At 40.0% G+C, this 20,580-nt stretch overlaps 1 protein-coding gene across 3 annotated transcripts in view; it reads left to right on the forward strand.

Moving 5' to 3' along the window:
- Nucleotides 1–20,580, forward strand: part of TMEM232 (transmembrane protein 232) — a 2,425,444-nt gene that overhangs the window by 278,344 nt on the left and 2,126,520 nt on the right. For all 3 annotated transcript variants that reach the window (XM_044064268.1, XM_044064269.1, XM_044064267.1), the window contains one exon: nucleotides 1,054–1,165. In XM_044064268.1, the coding sequence (XP_043920203.1) occupies nucleotides 1,054–1,165 (112 nt within the window). The remainder of the gene's footprint in view (nucleotides 1–1,053; nucleotides 1,166–20,580) is intronic.

Genomic DNA, 20,580 nt, shown 5'->3' on the forward strand with positions numbered 1-20,580 from the left:
ACAACATTTATATATATATCCCATCATGCACAAGTTAATCAAAAAATATTATCAATGACAATTTGAATGACAGAGGGGGTCTTAAAATGATTTTTTAGAATTATTAGAGTTGAGGTGGCAATTGAGAACTAATGCCACCCAACAACCAGGGCTAAATAAGAATGTATCAATTGGTTCCATTCTTAGGTTAAAAGCTGATGGTTTCATGTAGTTATTTGTTTATTTATTTAATCATTTTTATTTGATTTAAATGTATGTTAGAAATGTGTGTGTATATATATATATATATATATATATATATATATATATATATATATATATATATATATGTTTTAGTTTAGATAGGATTTTATGAAGTTTTAAGCCTTTTTATATATTTTTTTATTTTTTTTATGTTTTATCAAATGTATTATCTATATTTATAGGTATTTATTTACTAATTTTGATAATATTCCTTTAAGTAGGAAGGATAGGCATAATTGTTGTTTGATTAACTTGTGCATGATGGGATATATATATATATATATATATATATATATATATATATATATATATATATATATATATACATATAAAGTTTTTCTTCTAGATATTCTGATGAAGTTTTGTATTATACTAAATGAAAGCGCTCAATAAACATCTTTTGTGGATCTTCTGTCCTGCTGGGGTTTATTTTTACTATTTTGTTGACTTGTGTATAAGTGTCTATTTCTGCATTTCTGGATTCTTGTTAAGTTGTTAGAGATATTGTAAACATTTATCACTTGCTGTACCTCCAGCATTAGTGAGCCAGGGAAGAAGAAGGGAATCATTGAAATTATAAAATGTTTTTCAGTACTGAATCATAGTACACATTGTGGATGTGACAATCTGCCATACTCTTAAAAGACTGCTAACATAATGCTGTGCATTACTGCACTGCTTGTGCCCATGGTAACTTTTTTCACTTTTCCTAGTTTTTGCATTCTTGTTTAGAGGATATGTCGAAAGTATAAAGCATTTGAGTTGAAATGAATAAAGAGAATAATATGTATTTATCTATTATTAATTTAGAAATCCTCTGGAAATCACGGAAGAGTTCATCCAACAGTTTAAAAATGTTGAACAGCCAAAGGAAAAAGAGTCCTTTTTAGATTTGGCTTGGAAGATGCTCCAAGGGTGCAAGGTGAGGTGAATACATATATTTTTTAAATTGTATCAGTGTATAGGTTGCATATTAAATGTGTGCCTGAGTAGGAGGAAAGGAAATGGGATGATATTCATGAAACATATATGCATTTCATAGCATAATCTATGGCACATAAACTAAATCCATAGGGGAACTCAGTGTGTAGCATTAGTTGCTTTTGCTATACATGTATTAGTAGGTGCCACTGTAACATAGCAGAAACCTCCTTGTTGTACTGTGACTGGCTCTGCTAGACATACTGTTTAATGAGTGAAGCTATAGGCTCATAGGTGCATACTAGGCTAACAATCACTAAGGCCTTTATAAGCCTAGCCTTGCAACCCAAATTTGTTTCATAAGTTATATGTTTTAAATGTTTATATAGGCAGTGATTGTTAGTTATGTCATGATTCTGCCTCTGTCCATCAGAGACATAGGCACCAGATTAGGGGTGAATTTTTGATTTCCCACACAATGGTTAAGTAGCACTTAAAATTAGGAAGGGAATTTGTCTCACATGCATCGGGAGCCTATTACAGAGAATGGGAGTTCTCTGAGACACATATCTATCTCTCCAACATGTCCTAGTTATGCTGCAAGCAAATTTTAGGTCTTTATATCTAATAGTTCTGATGCTATTTGTTTTGCAGATGTGCAAAACGTTCATCAGAGCACACTCCAGGGGTGCATTGCATGCTAGGCATAGATTGTCTGTCATTGGGCGATTGTGTACCTAGATGAAGACTTGAGGTGATCCACATAGTCATTGTGTTTATGCTCTGTATTGTTTTTGTAAGGCACCTTTGTGGATGTTTCAGTTGCTGCATGTGTCTGTCAGGTACATAGTGAAGGGGGCATTATACTCACCGATGGATCTGATGAAGGCTGAGTTTAGTGTTACAATGACTTTCCTGCACCTAGATGTCATGCCCTTGCTTCTAAATTGAGCAACATAACAGGATTTCCTTACTGCCTTGGACACATGCCAGTTGAAGGCCGGGTTACAGTCTACATGGTTACCCAGATCCAGACTAGTGGGTCAACTCTTTGGGATGTTTTATCCATGATGTAGTTTCCTGGTGTGGCTGACTTCCATAAAAGTATTATAATGCATTTCTTGGTGTTGAGTTTTAAGGTGTGGCTTTGGCACCAATCATTTGTCTGTTTTAGACCCTGTTGTTGTATTTGTGTGTCTTGGGGGGATTCTGTGACCACTCTTGTTTTGCAATTATCTCTGAACTTGGTCACCCAGAAGCTTTTGGCATTGAGCTTAACTTCTGAGAAATAAATGCCAAAGAGGAGCATTCACAGCATGGATTCTTGAGGGACTCCACTGGTGACCGGTCCCTTTGTGGAGGTGGTCTCACCAGTCCTAACTTCCTGGGTCCTATTTGTGAGTCAGCTGCCTAGGCAGCCAGGAGTGTATGCCTAATTTTGAAAGTTTGCTAACAATGTCTGAATGGGATATTTTATCAATGCCTTAGCAACATCAAGGTAGGCAGTACCTTCATCCATTGCCTTCTCAAAGAGGTCCCCAAGGCTCAGTAGGCATGAAAAGCCAAACTGGAATAGAGTCAGTGTCTGAAGGTCACCTGTGTCTTTTTAGATTGTTAATTTCCTGAGGAAAACCTTTTTTTTTAACTAAAATGTTGTGTAAAACTTTTTTTTTTTAACTAAAATGTGTTTGCTAGGAAACTGAATTTTTTTTGGGGACTGTCATTGTTTTCCTAATGGAATTTGTGTATAAATACTTATGTGAAACTTTTTTATAAAAAAAGTTCTTCTTTTGGACAGAATTTTTTATAGGTTTTTGTGTCTGGGGCATTATATTATACTTGTGGGGGTCTGTCATTGTGGTTTACTTACCTCAGTACTAGTTGTTCTTTACTTTACCTTTAGCCTTTAATGACTTTTTCCAGGCTTCTCTGTCTGCTTTCAAGGTCTCATGCTAGTCTAATCTATGGAGCAGCTGCCAGTCACTGCAGTTTTACCTTCTCCTGTCCACAAGAAGAAAAAAGTTGTTAGGGAGTTTTTTTTGCACTTCACCTTCTGGTGGGTAACTCTGCTGTTGCCACTCTTGGTTCTTCACACTGCTCGTTGTTTGCCCGTTCCCTCTGATGCTGTACCTACAGCCATCAAGGACTGGGGGATAGCCATGTCCCCTGAGGCTGTAGGAAGGCCCTTGGCAAGCAAGGGAAAGCCACTGTTGTCAGTCTCAAGTGAAGATTGTTCACTCAATCTGAATCTGGGATGAGTACGCCTTCTACCAGGCTGAACAAGGAGAAAATTACAGTCAGCTGCCTGTCGGGTGCCAGGATCCACCACGTAATGCATGCACTCAAGTCACTCCACAAGTACAAATACGACTTTGTCATTGTCCATGCTGGAGTGAATGACTTAAAATGTACCTCCCTAGACTACATGAAAAGAGACATGGAAGACCTCTTGGATCATGTGACCCAGGCAGGTATGACCCTAGCCCTGAATAGTATCCTGCCTTCGCCCAGAATGATACCACAGTATAAGGACAAAATGATTGACTTCAACAATTGGCTAAGCTTCAGGTGTCATTCAAAGGGGATCCAGTATTTGTCTGCCTGGGAAGACATGTTCGACAAACCACGATGCTTTGCCAGAGATGGTCTGCACCTGTCACCCCTGGGATTCAGGTTACTGGCTAAAGCTCTTGCCACCCCTATAGTGCCTTTTTTTAGGCAAGGCTTAAAGGATAAAACCACCACCGTAACAGATACAAGCATGCAAAATATGAAGGTAATGCTACTCAATGCTAGAAGTCTAAACCTCAAAATGCACTCTGTCGAGGCACTCCTAAAAAATGGAGAACATCGATATCTGTGCAGTAACTGAGACCTGGTTCAAGGCTCCAGAGAGCACCCTTGCAATACCAGGCTACAATTCTTACCACACGTTTTGGCCACAAATCCAAGACCGAAACATTAAAGGTGGAGGAGTGTCCATATTCATCAAGGATATTCACACCTCCAGGCTAGTTGCCCAACACAATGCATCTGAAATTCTCCAGGTGCAACTAACACAAGGTAAGACTGCAATCCAAATTGTAACTTGCTACAGATCCCCCACCATGCCCCAAGATCTCACTACACCTTTCTAAACATGAATACTGCAAACAAAATCCAGCACTCTGAGTGTGTATAGCAAAAGAACTGATTTATTGTCAACCAAACCGGTTTCAGCAGTTAGCTTTCTTCAGTGGTATGGTCAGAATGATTAGACAGTCCTTATTTATACATTATTCAAATGAAACATATGACATCATTTCCTGTTTAGATTAATATTTAGATGAGACATTGATCTAATACATGACCAAAAAATAAAAATAAAATAAAACAGTGGAAAAAGAAATATAATCCACAATAAACCATCATAATGAGAAACCCACAAATATTCCAAAATTATACTATTGATAACATATTAAATGATAATGATATCAGACCAGTGAAAATTATTACAAAATGGAATTTAAAACTAAAAATGTTTGTAACCATAGTAGAAAATGGTAACAGGTGATTTATAGCTTATCATTGAGGCCCGGTGGAAACAAACCACCCAATTTGATTATCCATTTAGTTTCCTTGCTGTTTAACAGTTTATGCCATCCAGTTTTGAATGCTCTGTGACCAACAATCTTATCAATGCAAATAAAAGAGAACTGAGCTGTCTTGTGTACAACAGTATGTTTGTACAAAGCATTGGTAGCCCTGGCATTTCTAATGTCACCTAAATGCTCAGAAATACGAATACACAGCTGTCTAGAAGTTTGACCAATATAAAATGCCCGACATGTACATGTGGCCAAATAGATCACCCAGTCCGTGCTGCAATTGGCAAAATGATTAATGTTAAATATCCTGCCTGTATTCTTGCTGGTAAATTCCTTTGTTGTAAATATATATTTACAAAAAGAGCAGTGACCACAAGGATGACAACCAATCAATCTATCTCCTGACATAGTAATCTGGGTCATGCAGACATCCTGAGATGTGATTCTTTTGTAATGTGAGAAATGTGATCCTAAAGTTTTGCCTTTATGATAAGAGTAAAGACATCTCTCGTCTAACCACTTACCAAGATGTGTATTTGTTTGCAGTATATTCCAATGATGACTGATAATGTCTTGTAATTGGTAGGTGTTCCTGCCAAAAGTGGTTACTAATCTAAGTAGCTGACCTGAGTCAAATCTTGGTAAGTGGTTAGACGAGAGATGTCTTTACTCTTATCATAAAGGCAAAACTTTAGGATCACATTTCTCACATTACAAAAGAATCACATCTCAGGATGTCTGCATGACCCAGATTACTATGTCAGGAGATAGATTGATTGGTTGTCATCCTTGTGGTCACTGCTCTTTTTGTAAATATATATTTACAACAAAGGAATTTACCAGCAAGAATACAGGCAGGATATTTAACATTAATCATTTTGCCAATTGCAGCACGGACTGGGTGATCTATTTGGCCACATGTACATGTCGGGCATTTTATATTGGTCAAACTTCTAGACAGCTGCGTATTCGTATTTCTGAGCATTTAGGTGACATTAGAAATGCCAGGACTACCAATGCTTTGTACAAACATACTGTTGTACACAAGACAGCTCAGTCCTCTTTCATTTGTATTGATAAGATTGTTGGTCACAGAGCATTCAAAACTGGATGGCATAAACTGTTAAACAGCAAGGAAACTAAATGGATAATCAAATTGGGTGGTTTGTTTCCACCGGGCCTCAATGATAAGCTATAAATCACCTGTTACCATTTTCTACTATGGTTACAAACATTTTTAGTTTTAAATTCCATTTTGTAATAATTTTCACTGGTCTGATATCATTATCATTTAATATGTTATCAATAGTATAATTTTGGAATATTTGTGGGTTTCTCATTATGATGGTTTATTGTGGATTATATTTCTTTTTCCACTGTTTTATTTTATTTTTATTTTTTGGTCATGTATTAGATCAATGTCTCATCTAAATATTAATCTAAACAGGAAATGATGTCATATGTTTCATTTGAATAATGTATAAATAAGGACTGTCTAATCATTCTGACCATACCACTGAAGAAAGCTAACTGCTGAAACCGGTTTGGTTGACAATAAATCAGTTCTTTTGCTATACACACTCAGGGTGCTGGATTTTGTTTGCAGTATTCAAGGTTGGTTTATCCGTGCATCAACCGTACGTGCTATCCTGCTCTTCTGTACCTTTCTAAACATACTGGAAAATATTAAGATACAACCAAACACCCTAATACAGGGTGATTTCAACTACCCTGCCATTAATTGGGAAAACTACTTGGGTACCAACTCCTTTTCCCAACGGTTCTTGGAATTCATAAATTCCAACTCCCTGGATCAACTAATCCATTGTCCTACCAGGGGCTCCAGTATCCTAGACCTGGTCATTACCAAAATGGGAGATAGATGCTCCACACCAGTGGTCACCCACTCATTGGTCAGGTCTGACCATAAGCAAATCACCCTTGACTTCCACATCCCATCCCTACCCCCCAGTAAGGAAACCTCCTTAAAAAACGTCTCCAAAGCCAACTTCATGCTACTGAAGTCAGAAGTGACAAACTTCACAACACCCACGCAGATGGGATCTGGAAGTTCGACTGCAGAATCCTACACTAAAGCACTGTACGAGCACATCCACTCGTGCATGAATCATGCCATCCCAAATAGAACCAAGATGCTCTTCTCCAAAAAAGGAAGCCAATCTGGTGGTCCTCTGCTATAAACAAACTATACAACAGAAGGAAGAAACTGTTGCAGAAAAGAGGAAAATCCCAGGATGCAAAAAACTCCCTCACCAGCCTCAGTAGGAAGCTGAGATCCCTCATAAAATACTTAAAAGCTAGTTACGAAAATAAAATTGCCAAAGATTCCAAAGACAACCACAAGGCATTCTATAGTTATGTCAAGAATCTAAATGGCAATGCTCAGATCTGCTCTGAGCTACAACAGAATGGCATTAAATATACTGATCCCAAGGATATTGCCAATATCCTGGCAGATCGATTTAGTGCCAACTTCACCCCTCTCTCACCCCCTAAAGGGCCCATCTCAATACCAAAAGATTGCCAAATTCCAATAATCACGGCCACACAGGTAGAAATCGCACTCTCCAAAGCTAAGAATACAGCATCCATGGGACCAGATGACATCCCAGGCTGTGTACTACATGAACTACAAAATGAAATGGCACCTCACCTAAGTGTCATGTTTAATCATCGCCTCATCTCAGGCTTTGTGCCCACTAAGTGGCGCACAGCTACAGTTATCCCACTCCACAAGGGAGGATCCACCTTGGATCCAGGAAACTACCATCCCATCAGTCTGACAAGCCTGATCTGCAAGAGCATGGAACGCATTATCATGGAACTTATAAACAAAGACATTGGCAACCTTCAGACACTGGACCCCACCCAGTTTCGGTTTGTGAAGGGCCGATCTTGTCTCCTGAATCTGATTGACTTCTTCGAATCAGTCTCCAGAGCTGTGGACAATGGTAAGGCGGTCCACACAGCCTATCTGGACCTCGCTAAGGCCTTCAACACCATCCCCCACTCTGGAATCATAGATAAACTTACTAAGCTGGGCATAAATCCCTACGTCACTCGATGGGTTGCCAACTGGCTTACTAGCAGAACCCAGACTGTAAAAGTAGCCGACTCCAAATCCAGCTCCAGACAAGTGACAAGTGGAGTACCTCAGGGTTCAGTCCTGGGACCACTCTTGTTTGGCATCTACATCTCTGAAGTACAGGCCAACACTAAGGGACTCTGGCCAACAAAGTTTGCAGATGACTGCAAACTGGGAGCCATTATTGAATCCCCAAATGATGTGGATATTCTACAAAAGGGCCTTACAGAAACAGATGCCTGGTGCCAGAGCCATGGGATCAAGCTTAATGCCAAGAAATGTATAGTTATCCCCTTTGGAAAAAAACATGTACCCATGAATTACCACATAGGTGGCAGGACACTAAACATCGAAAGTGTGATGAGAGACTTAGGGACACAGGTGGGCAGTGGTCTCACTTTCGATAACCACATCACCACAACAGTCAGGAAATCCTTCTATGTGGCACACCTCATCACTAAGGGCTTTTCATCCAGAAAAAAGGAGGTCATTGTCCCACTGTATTCATCCCTCATTAGACCCTTTATAGAGTATAATGCTCCGTTTGGTATGTACCTCACAAGACATCTGCAACAGCTGGAAAGGCCACAGAAATACCTCACTAAAAGAATCACAGGCCTAAAGCAGATGCCATATGCTGACCGTCTAAAAAAACTCCAGCTATACTCTGTGGCATATCGTGTACTCAGAGGTGATCTCTGCTTAACATACAAGGCCATGTCAAATCCTGAGCTGTTGGATATGCTCCACTTAAAGAAATCCCAATCCCTCAGAGCCACACACTCTAGGGATCTAAACCTTATCATCACAATGAACAAAACATGCTGGAGGGATAGGTTCCTGACCCAGAGACTCCCCATACTCTGGAATAGACTGCCCATACATGTCAAGCAGAGCGCCTCATTGGCCCTCTTCAAAAGGAACCTTGATGATTGGATGGGAGATAGGAAATTCACCCTGGGGATCGTGTCAGTCGCCCTGCTAGACAGGGGCCCAGAGAAGTAAATATTGTGGGAAGAAATATCCAGGTAATTGTTATGGCTAGGCTTGCATAGGCCTTAGAGCCGATAGCCTAGTACCAACCTATGAACCTATTACCCTACGGGTTGGTAATTTTCCATACAGTTTCTCAGGAAAAGTGAACATAATGAGAAAATCTTGCCTTCTCTTTTTCCTATTTCTATGAGCATGGAAGATTTTCTAGGATTTACTAAGGGGCTCATTTCTGCTTTTCTCTGCCTTCTGCCTCTTCAAGCAAGAAAAGAAAATGTGTTCTCTCACTTTATGATTTTTATTTCCCACCAGAAGAGTAGGCAATGCAGGGAAATGTATGTACTTCTGGAATGTCTTCTCAACTTGAACAGTCTGATTCTGATTACTTTCCAGAATATTTATCTTTTTTGAGACTTTATCTAAGATGAAAGAGGTTTTTCAGTAGGAACTGAGTGAAATGCATATTGCACAGAAAAAATATTATTTGTTAAAGCTGGATATTCCTAACTGTAAATGTTCCCCCATTTTGCCTGCTTTAGAGCATGTTTTATCAATGTTTCTAGTTTGCTTAATAGTCAACTTAATGCCCCAGGAGATCTGAGAGGTTATACAAGGTACCTCAGATTCATAAGTATTTGTTTTCTAACCCTAAAGCAGATGTAGCAGCAATTTTTGTATGGAAAACTGCATCTACTAAACAGGTTCCAGCTGCTAACCCCATTCCATCTGACAAGGATGGGGAAGCTTTTGACAAGTTTGGGAAGAAAGTATATTCTTTTGCTACTTTAAATTTCAAGATTTTAAACTGTTAAGAGTGTATGTTAAAGTATTTACATTTATCTTTTCAGAACATGCAAAAGTCAATTGTTAACCTTCCTTCTTTGAGGTAAAACAATTCCGTGAGTGCCTGAGTAATATCTGCTTCTCATGTTACCAAGCATATATTCAAGTATGCTTTGGATGCTGCTGCTGATTCTTCCTCAGGAGCTGCAGCATTTGGGTCAGTAATGAGAATATTTGCTTTGTGTCATTCTCGTATCCTTCCTGAGTATGTTAAAACTGAAATTTTAAAATTTCCCTTAGACAAAGAAATTCTGTTTGGCACTTCTGCAGCTGAGGTGCTCAAGAAGTGTGATGAAATGGGAACATTGATTCAAGGGTTGACTCAAATATTTCAACTCTCCTTTTCTAAAGCAAACAAAAAAAAATTCCCTTCCTCCTCAGTTTCCATTTTCATTAAACAATTTAAGCAGTAAGGAGATGTTAAACAACTGTTTAAAAAGCAATAGCTAGGAGGCTCCAGAAGGAAAGGAATAGTCTCTAAAAATCAAGGACGGTCAGTATGATTATTTGCCTGTTCAGGGTTCTCCACTTTTCCCATCCTGACAACATCTTCATATTTCTGAGGTTTCATCTTTGCTTGTGGTACCAGATTGTCACAGACAAATGGGTTTTAAATGTCATTTATCAGGTTATATTTGGCAATGGGAATTCTTCCCTGTGCTCCAGGTGATTCTTCCATGCCCAGTGAACCAAGCCTGTTTGTTTCCTTCCATATTGCATTAGATGCTTGCTCTTAGAGAAGTAGAACCAGCGACCCCTCCTTCTATCAGATGTGCAAAGGCTTGTATTCAAGGATTTTTCTGGTACCATAGAAGGACAGATCCCGGAGGTGTATGCTGAACCTTCCCTTTCTAAATCATTTTATCAGGATTCTAAAATTTAAAATGCTTTCCCTTCATTCACTTTGTCTCTGCATACATCTCTAGCTTTCATGGTAAAGTGAGACTTGATACTAATCATCACATTACCTTTGCCAGTCTATTCAGATATTTTAAAAGATATTCCATGTCTAGATTATTTTATCAGTTATCTGCCTTATCTTTGGACTTTCCACTACACAAAGAATATTCACAAAATGTCTGGCTCCAGCAATTGCTTATTGCAGGCTTTGAGACATTCACATCTTTCCATATTTGGATGGTTGTCTTATCTTTTCAGGCTCTTTCTCCAGCTGTCTTTAGCAACTGTTTATAATACCTTAGCCAAGATTTTCAAATCAACTTTCAAAAATCTTCTCACATCCATTCTTAGAAAATTGTATTCCTGTGATGTTTGTTAGATCTTGCTATGGAAAGAGCCCTTCTTCCTCCTGACAAAGTACAGATGTCATAACAGTTCTTCCTGAGTTTCTCCACTCAAACTCAGGTGTCTGCAAGGGAATTTCTCAAGATATTGGGGTACATGGCATCAATGATTCCCAAGCTTCCTCTTGACAGTCTACAAGTGAGAAAATCCAGTGGTACATCAGGTCAGTCTGGATTCAGGATCTTTACCCTTTACCTTTTTGGATCACTGTTTTGGGATTTGTAAGAAGTCAGACTCTCTGATGGTAGACCAGATCTCTTGCAATCTAAGTCTTCCTGTCAGGCTGTCACTACAGATGCTTCAGATCTTGGGTGAGGAGTGATGTCCAATGGGCTGAAGGTGCAACGTTTGTGTAACTTTTATGATAGACAGAAGTGCATAAACGTTAGGGAGATGCTGGCAGGGATCCACACTTTGAAAGACTTAAATCATCTTTGGTCCCATGAACCTCTGCAAATTTATATAGACATCACCACAGTGATGTGGTATATAAACAAACAGAGGGGTACCTGATTGTACCCCCTTTGCAGGCTTGCTGTGATATCCTCAGAGATAGCAACTCAGTTTAATTTGACTCTCCAGGCTTCATTCATTCTGTTAGAGTAAACCTTGTTTGCAGACAATCCAAGCAGGACCAGAATAGACCCCTATGAATAGAAATTTCATCCTTGGGTCTTCCAGGAATTGATCCAGCTGTTTAGAACATCTCAAGTAGATCTGTTTGCCTTCTCTCAGAAAAGACAACTAAAGAAATTCTGTTCTAAGACTCCTTGCAAATCAGGCTAGAAGACAGATACCTTCACATTCTCATGGACAGGAATGTTCCTGTATGCTTTTCTACTCTTTCCACTGATGTCCTGGTCTTTCTAAAGAGCAATAACCAAACAGATGCCAAGTGTCTGAAACTGAGCCAATAAACTCTGAAAATGCTTAGGAAACCACATCAACCACAGAACTAAGACATAAAATTTTATCTTTTAATAACTGATTTAACATTTTCATCTTCAGAATATACAGACTTCATCAGAAACAGCCCTTTGCTATCATTCAACTACTAATATTCTTAAAATGTTAATAAAAATATATGTATATATAATACTAATAAATATTTGTATTGCACTGTAATACATCACAATCTATCATTTAATCTGACTAAAAATAAAAATTAATAATGAAGAACATTTTTTTAAATTTATACCTTTAAAGCTTTAATCTTCAGTACACTCATAATAGATGAATAATCATCCTGGTAACTTTTCAGTGTCTGTAATTAGTTCACATTTTTTCAAATAACTAATTTCAAGGCCTCCCTTTCAGATTCTGTTCTACTTTTTCTATAACTTGAAAAAACAGCTCATAGTCTGGATATTCGTTAATGTGCCTATAAAGGCATTAGTCATATTTTTATTTTTACAGTCATAAACATGTTTTAAAATTCTTATCCTAAAGTGATGTTCAGTTTTCCCAGTGTAGGAAGCGTAGGAACACTTTTCATATGTAGATACATATACAACCCCTTTTATTTCACAATTAAAGTAATTATCCCTACCAACCATATATCTCTTATTAATATATACATTTCATCTTCCTTTATAAAACAGAATTCTTTAGCTGTTGTCCACAACTTCAAAAGCAATACAGAATTGTATGCATAGCTCATTGTAAAAGGAGCCACCTATACTGAGACAGAAGGTATAGCAAGTCTACTGGCAAATAAATTAATCTCCAACTTTACCCCTCTCTCCCACTAAAGCTTCCCTCAGGAAATACCATTAAATACAATTCCCCTCTGCTAATCACTAGGGGACAAGTCCTTAATGCTTTCTCTAAGGCCAAGAACACTGCATCAGTGGGCCTACGCAGTATCCCAGGATGCCTTCTAAATAGCATGAAACATGACCTGTTAGGCCCTCTAGAACTGCTGTTCAATGGTAGCCTCCAAAGAAGCTTTGCACCTCATGAACGGAGAACAGCAACAGTCATCCCTTTGCACAAAGGTGGACCATCTACAGACCCTGGAAACTACAGACCCATAAGTCTCACTAGTGTTATATGCAAAGCCATGGAAATAATTATCATGGAAATGATCAATAATAATATAGTAAACCTCTAGACACTGGACTCAGCCCAGTTTGGTTTCATCAAAGGCAAATCATACCTACTTAACCTGGTGGACTTCTTTGAGGAGGTTACCAAATCAATGGATGAAGACAAAATGGTTCCCACTACCTACCTTGAACTGGCCAAGGCATTTGACACAATACCCAACTCGGGCATTGTTGACAAACTCAAGAGGTTAGATACAAACCCTTATGTAACCCAATGGATAGCCAACTAGATTACAGACAGGACCCAGGAAGTTAGAATTGGGGAGTTCACCTCTACAAAGAGTACAGTCACAAGTGGAGTCCCTCATGATCAGTCCCTGGACTGCTACTTTTTGGCATTTACTTCTCTTAAGTCAAGACCAATGTCAGTGGTCTCTGGTTGACTAAATTTGCAGATGATTGTAAATTAGGAACTGTCATTGAATCCCACACTGACACAAATGTTCTCCAGAAAGGGCTGACATAGACAAACAACTGGTGTCAAAGCCATGAACTAAAACTAAATGCCAAGAAATACATAAAAGTATCCTTCAAGAAGTTATCCACCCCTGTTAACTATCATATTGACAACACACCCCTTAGAGTTGACCCAGAGTCAGAGACTTAGGACGCACACAGACAGTAATGTAGCCTTTGACCATCATGTGTCTACAGTAGTGAGAAAATTATTCTATGTTGCACAAATTGTGATGCCCCTGCATTGGCCCAGTAATCAAGGAGCCTCAATCCTCACCACTAGCACCGGTGAGGGACGTGCACATTGGGAGGATGGCAAGTACACACACACGGTAAAGTACAATTTCCTTTAAGAGCACACAGAGGTCACAGTCAGTCTGGGGCTGGTTTCTCTCTCTTTCTCTAGATCCCCAATAAGACTCCCCACTGGCACAGCTATAGAGTTAAGATCTCAGCCAAGTGGCCAAGCCAAAACCTGCAGCACCCTCTCTGTTCAACCACTGTTTCATGTCCTTGCCCAAGTAGCTGACACACACACACACACACACACACACACACACACACACACACACACACACACACACACGCACACACATACACACACGCACGCGCGCACACACTTTGAGATTTGATTTATGTACAAACACACACACTCCTGGGGAAGGCTGGCACAGGTTCACTAGCTATCCCCCTTCTGCCCAGACTATAAGGTAGTACCAGCTGCCAACAGCCACTACTTATCAGCTACTATAAGGCCCTTAGAAAGGGTGACCAATTCTACTGTGTAATGTTACTATTTTCCAAATGTAACTGTGACTAAGACTTTTAAGGCTGTTTAGGAGTGGTCTATACAGTGTCACCAAATGCATATGCAAGTGCCCTAAGAGCTTAAATATCTCTAAACAAACCAGCCACAACTAAAAGGTTTAAATATATTTAATAAAAAATAACAAAAGAACAAGACAATATTCAGTAAATCCGCACAGTGAAAACAGAGATCAGAATCACAGGAAATATTTTAAAACAATATTGCAGGACAGTCTCACATAAATACAGAAAACATCTAAACTAATTTTACTATATTCATATCTATCTCTAAGAGACATTACTGTAATCTAGTACTTACTATTAGCAAGGCAGAAATACTGATGAGAGGATGTTTTCAGATCCAAGACAAGATACAAAATGCACAGATTTTCTCTCAGAGATCGTTCTTAAATTAATATCAAAACATTACTGCTGGGTCAACTGGATGACATAATTCTTTGTCATTTGCCTTCATTTCCCAGGCTAACAGAAACTTACAATTTAGCACCTCTGTGTCAAAAATACTTGCCTCTCAGAAGTTTGCCTAGAACTGGAAGTTGTAAAACAGTTAAACACTTTTACATTTGAAACCTGTAATTAGTTCTGTTTCCAGACAATAGAAAGAACTTCTAGCTGTAGACCTCTTGTCTTCTTGCTGATATAAACACAGTCGTAAAACTCTTCACTTATTTTCTCAGAGTTTGCAAGTTAATTTTGTATGTTCCAACTTCTACTATGAAAACACACATTTGCACAGGCATATAGTTTATATACATTTCTGCTCTTTTCCAGCAGGGTACACTGTGTTTACATTCTTGAAGCTCAGTACATAACATACAGTTCAAAACACACTTCTGCAGCAGAAGTTTAATATCCACATAACATATAGTTGTCTTACTTTTGTAAGACAAGCATACAAATCATATTAATTTCCACAAATGACATAGAATTATTTAAAAAATTCCAGCTAGCTGGGCTGGCAACCTCACAATTCTCCCCCACTGAAAACTCAAGCTAGTTTTTCAAGTGACCCTTGAGAAATGTTGTGTGAGAGGGTTGAGCCTATCTGGGAATACCTTACCCATTCCCTGTCTTGAGATCTCATCTGTGTTGGCATTGCTAACCCCACTGCAGTGCTGCACTGTCATATATGCTTGCAACCCTTGGCTCTACCTTAGTAACTTGGCATTTTGCTGGCTGACTCAATGTAGCCATGTTAAGGGATTGTGGACTGTACCTATAGTGAATTTCCTTTCATACAGATAAGGCTGAAGTCTCTGCAGTGCCCACACTTTAGCTAGGCATTCCTTTTCTGCAGCTGCATAGCATCCCTCCCTGGGTTGGAGCCTACAACTGAGATAAACCACTGGGTGCTCTTCTACCTCTGAAGAAACCTGGCTAAGTACAGCCCCCACCACATGGTTTGAAGCATCTACCTACACAACAGATTCTTTGTTGTAATCTGGAATGGCTAACACAGGGGGTCCTCCTAAAGTTCCTTTAAGCTTCTGGAATGCCTGCTCACATGCTGGGGTCCACACTACCTTATCTGGCCTGTTTTTCCTTGTCAGGTCTGTGAGGGGGGCAGCTCTGGTACTATAACTGGAGACAAACTTTCTGTAGTACCCTGCTGTCCCGAAGAATGCCCTCACCTGCTTTTTAGTAACAGCGGCAGGCCATGCCTGAATGGCTTCCACTTTGGCAGGTTCTGGCCTGATCTTACCACTCCCCACTCTATGTCCCAGGTAGAAGACCTCTGCCATACCCACCTGACATTTGCTGGGTTTAATGGTCAACCCTGCCCTCTGTACTCTGCCCAGCACCTCCCTGACATGCAGAAGGTGCTCTTGCCAGGAATGGCTGTAGATGGCAATATCATCTAAGTAAGCAAGGGCAAAATCTCCTGCTAGGATATGATCTTCCAGCCTCTGGAAAATCTCTGGGGCATTTTTTATCCCAAAGGGCATCTTTGTGAACTCATACAAGCCAAAAGGAGTCACAAAGGCTGACCTCTTTAGCACTGGGAGTCAAGGGCACCTGCCAGTAACCCTTTGTATGATCAATGTTGGTAAGATACTTAGCCCTACTCAGCTGCTCTAGGACTTCATCTGTCCTAGGCATGGGGTAAGCTTCTGACTGTGTGTGACTATTTAATTTCCTGTAGTCCACACAGTGCTGGTGCTGACATCCTTATTTGGCACCAGCACCACTGGGAAGGCCCAGGGACTGCTGGACTCCTGATTTACCCCTAGTTCCAACATTTCCTGTATCTCCTCCCTCAGAGTTTGTTTGACTCTGTCAGGCACCCTGTAAGGGGCCTGCTTAATAGGCCTTTGGGGTCCTGTATCCACATGGTGCTGCACCAGGTGGGTGCACCCTGGTTTCCCAGTGAACGTGTCCCCAAACCCCTGTAACACTGCTTGGATTTTTCGAACCTGGGTAGGGAATAGCTGCTGAGACATAGCTACCCCTTCCACTGAGGTGTCAGTTTGAGCCTCACTGAGGAGAGCAGTCTCCAGATCCCCCTCAGACTCCCCCTGCAATCTACTGCAAATACTCAGCACAAGGGCCTCCCTATCATGATAAGGTTTCATCATGTTAACATGGTACAATTTGTGCCCATGCCTCCTGCCTAGCAGTTCTACCATGTAGTTAACATCACTGACTCACTGACCTTCCTTACCACCTTGTAGGGTCCCTCCCAGGCTACCTGCAACTTGTTGTGTCTGACAGGAATGAGAACCATTAGCTGCTGCCGTACAGCATACTCTCTAGCTTGAGCATTCCTGTCATACCAGACCCTTTTCTGCTGTTGAGCTTCTGCCAGATTCTCCTGGGCCAAGCCCATGAGTTCCCTGAGCATTGTCCTGAGGTTTAGGACATATGCTACAACAGATTCCTTGTAGGATTCACACTCACCCTCCCACATATCTCAAATTTATCTAGAGGTCCTCTCACCATATGCCAATACAACAACTCAAAGGGTGAAAAGCCTTTGTGGTCATTAGCCTAGTAAACACCTACGAACCTATAAACTTATGAACATTGCCTACATTTCCCACATTTGTATGTACCCATTTTAGGACCCTTGGGGAAACCTATCCGTGTTTTCCATTAATTTCTTTTTAAATTAACCCCTTTTCTATAAACAAATCCTGGGTTCTCCCCTAAGACACTTACCATATTATTAACTTTAAAAATTCTCCAGTTATTTCAAATAATATCCCTAATTAATCCAGTGTTAACTGAATACGTACCAGTCATAGCACGAGGAAACCTATCCTGTCCCCTACTATTGTTAGTAGTGATTTCTTCATATTCAGTATCTCTACCCATAATTATTAGATATATCTAATTTTTCCTTTTATTTACCACCTCTCTTTGAATACTTTGAAGGAAGGTATTAGGATAGCCTCTTTTCTTAAATGTATTAAGCATCACTTCTATCTCCCCTGTGAATGAATGTTCATTAGAAACCATTCCCGCTAACCTAACAATCTCCCCCTTAACCAACACCTTCTTTTGAAAATAAGGGTGGCAGATACTAAAATGTAACAGAGAACCAGACTAGACTAAGCAGGTTTCTGGTAAATATTAGACACAAACTGTGATAACAGGGTGTAAGAGAATCGCACTCTTGGCATAAAAGATCTCTCCTACTTATTTGAAAATACAGCAGTAAAACACAGGTTCGATACAGGTTCTCATGTCAGAAGTGCTTGAAAACAACTGTCTCAAACCCCGGGGCTATTCAAATATGAGATCAGGCAAGCAGCTGTGGGAGGGAGTGCTGCTCACTCAGAAACCTGAATATGAATTCAGAGAAGTAGCTGTGGGAGTGAGTGCTGCTCACTCAGAAACTTGAAATGAGTTCAGACAAGCAGCTGTGGGGAGGCAGCAGGAGGAGTGTTTTAGGATTAGAGAGTGAGAGTGGGCATTTAGGGATACGAAGCAGGAAGGGAGTTTTAAGGTTAGGGAGAGGAAACGGAGTTTTAGGTTTAGGGAGGGTAGTTGGAGTTTTAGGTTTAAGAAGCAATTGGGAACTTTAGGGTTAGGGAAGGGAGGGGAGGTTTAGGGTAAAGGAATGAGAAGCCATGTTGGGAATTGGGTGACAGTTTTAGTTTTAGTGTTTAGGTTCTGGTAGGGTTATGCAGTTTATAGAACTATATGCTGGAAAGGCAATGTAGAAAAGGGAGAACAGTTCGTGGGAGTTAGAGCACTTGCTTTTTCAAGCAGGTTGCAGCAGGCAGGTGTACCATGAGCTACTAGCACATGTGCACCTGTAGTAGACCTGTAAAACACAGTACTGTATATAGGTTCATAAGTACATACTGGACCATCAATCTGCAGACCATTGCAAGCCTAGTCAAAAAATGTTGTTCAGAAGTTCCCTGTAACCTCAAGGAGGGCAAGACAACATAGACTGTGTGAAGAATTTGAGGCTGCCTATCTAATTATTTAAGCATACCTTGAAGGAGGCAAGAGTGCTACTCTGCTTAACATATAGTAAAAGTTTGTTCCTGAGCTGAGAGATACATTGGGACATGAATCTATCACCTTGATGTCTTATTTATTTTATTATTCTTGTTTCTTCATAACTGTGCACGCAACAAAATTATAGGTGTGCTGGTTCAGAACTTGGAGAGCTATTGTTATTACTCGGCTCCATGATGCAGAGGGATAAAACAATGAATGACGTGATGACCTAAATATGAGTAGTAGTTTGGGTAATGCAGAAGTCAGGAGGGGGTTTTGTGAAATGAGTAGCAGAAACAGGCTCACCCATCTGGGGGTGGTGGTGGTGGTGGTGGCAGTGGTTCATTTGGTTACCTGCCTCTTGCAAGCAGAAGCCGGCAAGTGACAAGGATAGAGCATGCTAACCTGGATGTGACCTTGGTCCTCCCAATCCACTGAATACTGCTATCCCTGTATATGTGTAGGAATACAAATATGCAGGTGTGAGCATAGGAGGACCTCATGGAGAAACAAGTGCTCATGTCACCCACCTGCGAATGGGTTATGACTTGTGGAAAATAAATGCTGCCCTCCATTCATGTAAATGAAAGCCTTTTGGGCTAAATCCTATGAGACCAGCAAGTGACAAGGTCAGAGCCAGTAACCGGGGATGTGAGTTTGCTCCTCTCAATCCAGTGAATGCAATTCTCCTTGCATAGGAACACACATATGCAGGTTTGAGCATAGGAGGACCTTGTGGAGACAAAAGTGCTCATGTCAACAACCAGTGGACAGGTTATAACTTGTAGAAAATAAATGCTTACTACTGTTCATGTAAACGAAAGGGTTGTGAGCTAATCCTTATAGGAACCAAAAGAAATGGCAGCAGTGAAGGCTGTAGCAGGGTTAGGAGCAGTGGCGACATCAGTTCATTCCTGTGAGTCCCGTGGGCTGCTAGTCTGGAATGTCCATGACAGGAGTTGGCTGTAAAGTGCTGATAGTCTGCAGATGGACCAAACACAAGTGGTCTTCATGCTAGTCTGGATAATGGTCCGCTGCTCCCATCCTTGCCCATTTCTGAATAAGTGGCTGCAGGTTACTGATAAGGAATGAATGGGCTAAAGCACATAGAAAGTGGTAGGACTGTTGACTGGTACATAGTGAGGCAAAAAGCATGCAGAAAAAGTGCAGTCCTGATAGTCTGTAGCACAGTCCGAAAGCCATGTATTGTTGTCATTGCCCTTCTTCTCATTATCATTGTCATCATCACTATTATCATAAAAAGAAAGAACAATTAAATTATTACAAATTTTAACACATTTTTACATGAGGAAAAAAGTTAATCTTATACCTAAATATTTTGTGCGAATATAGAAAGATATTTATCCAAGGAATACATTTTTTTGGTCATGACTTTCATCTATCTAAGGTAAACTACTGCCTCATCCTTCTCTGTTTTCTCATAATATTCTTTTGTGAATGATTAATGCACATCTGCAGTTCCTGACATTTTTTTACCTCTAGCAATTCAGTTGCTAGTCTGCTTTCACTTGAAATATTGCTTGCTCACATCCATCTTACATTCTCCATTGCAACTTTGTTGCATGTTCATCAATCTGTGTGATCATTCTTATTTATAAAAAACTCATCGATGAGCCAAATAACACAACTGGATGGTTGTTGGCTTTGACACAGTACTTGTGACACATGTAGGTAGGTATTCAGATGACCACATTTCATCAGGTTACAAAGGGAT

Source organism: Protopterus annectens, chromosome 2.part2, assembly GCF_019279795.1.
Source record: "Protopterus annectens isolate FY-2018-M chromosome 2.part2, PAN1.0, whole genome shotgun sequence".
NCBI classification, from domain to species: domain Eukaryota; kingdom Metazoa; phylum Chordata; order Ceratodontiformes; family Protopteridae; genus Protopterus; species Protopterus annectens.